We start from the raw sequence: 1,964 nt of genomic DNA, 5'->3' as shown, positions 1-1,964 counted from the left end.
AGGGCCAAGGGGGAACGTACGTACCCGAACATGGACGTTCCAACACTAGCCGTCACAAAGGTCAAGCAAATATCCCACCGGAAAGTAAAAAAAACGTCGAGTATACATATCTGGGAAATCGTAAATTAAACACCGTACCGTCCATTGCTTCAGAAAGTGTCAAATAAGTATGATCTCTCCATGTCAGTCATATAGAAATAGCTAAGCAAAGATCGATAATTAACTAGCAATGATATTGGGTAAAAATAGATCATACGTGTCTGCGCAACCCCTTTGATTAGCCCGTAAGCCATGGTGCGGCTGCACGGCCGTGCACATGTGCAGTTGTGCACGCTACACGCTTCATTTGTGATGACCTTCCTGAATCATCCCCTCCTGCAGGCTAAGTCGATCACAAGGTTATATATACGTTGTACCAACCAATCCTAACAACATCACCTCACAGCTAGCCATCAGAAACAAACCCGTCCTTAGACATTGAGATAGGCAGACGAGCAAACCCAAAAGCAATCACAGGTAGTCAGATCAACACTAGCTTCCGAATCAGATTAGTCCGGCCGTGAGATTGACAAGCGAATCCAGCAGTATGGCTTCAACTCCAGCTCGAGCTATCACGGCGACGTTGCTCATGTTCGCCTGCTGTGGATTGGCCGTGACCGCGGACAAAGCTCCGATCAAATGGCTGAAGGCGCACGCGACGTTTTACGGCGGGGCTGACGCCGCTGGCACCATGGGTAACTAACTAGCAGCTTATTACGTGTTTTTCATATGCAAACTGAATTCTACATTGTGTTGCGCTAAAAGCTTTTTCTTTCATTAACGCAGGTGGAGCGTGCGGGTACGACAACCTCTATGCGGAGGGGTACGGGACGCGGACAGCGGCGCTGAGCTCGGTGCTGTTCAAAGACGGCACCTCATGCGGGCAGTGCTACAAAATCGCGTGTGACCGCAAACGGGCAGACCCCGCGTTCTGCAAACCTGGAGTTACGGTGACGATCACCGCGACAAACCTCTGCCCGCCTAACAATGCGCTTCCCAACGACAACGGTGGATGGTGCAACCTGCCGCGGGAACACTTCGACATGGCCCAACCGGCCTGGCAAAAGATCGGCGTCTATGAGGGTGGCATTATCCCCGTCATGTACCAGAGGTACATACACATGAGCTTTGTTTTGTTTCATCAGTTTCCCGTGCTTCTAGTACAACATAAAATTGCTTAAAGATGATAAGTGCTATATATTTCTGTAGGGTACCATGCGTGAGGAAGGGTGGGGTGCGGATCCGGATTGTTGGTCATGATTACTTCAACCTAGTTATCCTTATGAATGTGGCGGCTGCTGGTTCAATCAAGTCAATGGATATCAAGAGCTCCGATTCAAATGATTGGTTGCCAATGTCCCGTAACTGGGGCGCGTACTGGCAGTGCGGAGGGTATCTTACCGGGAAAATGCTCTCATTTAGAGTGACCGACACTTATGGACAAACAATCGTGTTCAACAAAATTATGCCGGTCGGATGGAAGTTTGGGCAAACATTCGCGAGCAAATTACAGTTCAAGTAATCACTATCAACAGATCTCTTTAGGGTGTGATTGTTTATACCTGTACCATCACAAATAGTTGGAATGTGTATATTACGATTGATTTGGTAGGGCATGTACCCTATACATTATTGTACAGTATTTACCATGTTGTCTATATTGTTGTTTGTATCAGTATTAACATGTATGATGCACAAAAATGCAACCAATTCCACCGGGTTGGATTAACTACTTATTTCCTATACTCGTGTATAGTTTCACAATATTGAGCAAAATGAGCTACTATTTTGGCATTTTACACTACATTGTTTTAATATCCACGCTAAGAAGGAAGACCAATTGTAGTGTCATACTCTAATGATTAAACCCAAGTATTTTTTTTGTTGATGTCCTCAAGTTCAAGTTATTTTCTACCGGAAACACG

The 1,964-nt window shown here is 45.9% G+C and overlaps 1 protein-coding gene across 1 annotated transcript; it reads left to right on the top strand.

The window, feature by feature from the left end:
- The first annotated feature begins 450 nt into the window (after positions 1 to 450).
- Positions 451 to 1,714, top strand: LOC139829738 (expansin-A24-like). The gene is made up of 3 exons (XM_051326592.2): positions 451 to 734; positions 826 to 1,150; positions 1,249 to 1,714. Exons 1-3 carry the CDS (start codon positions 587 to 589, stop codon positions 1,559 to 1,561), a joined length of 786 nt encoding a protein of 261 aa, XP_051182552.1. The 5' UTR covers positions 451 to 586; the 3' UTR covers positions 1,562 to 1,714.
- The last annotated feature ends 250 nt before the right edge of the window (positions 1,715 to 1,964 follow it).

The sequence above is a fragment of the Lolium perenne genome, chromosome 4 (genome assembly GCF_019359855.2).
Source record: "Lolium perenne isolate Kyuss_39 chromosome 4, Kyuss_2.0, whole genome shotgun sequence".
Taxonomy (NCBI): Eukaryota; Viridiplantae; Streptophyta; class Magnoliopsida; order Poales; family Poaceae; genus Lolium; species Lolium perenne.
This window is presented reverse-complemented; position numbering and strand designations above follow the sequence as displayed.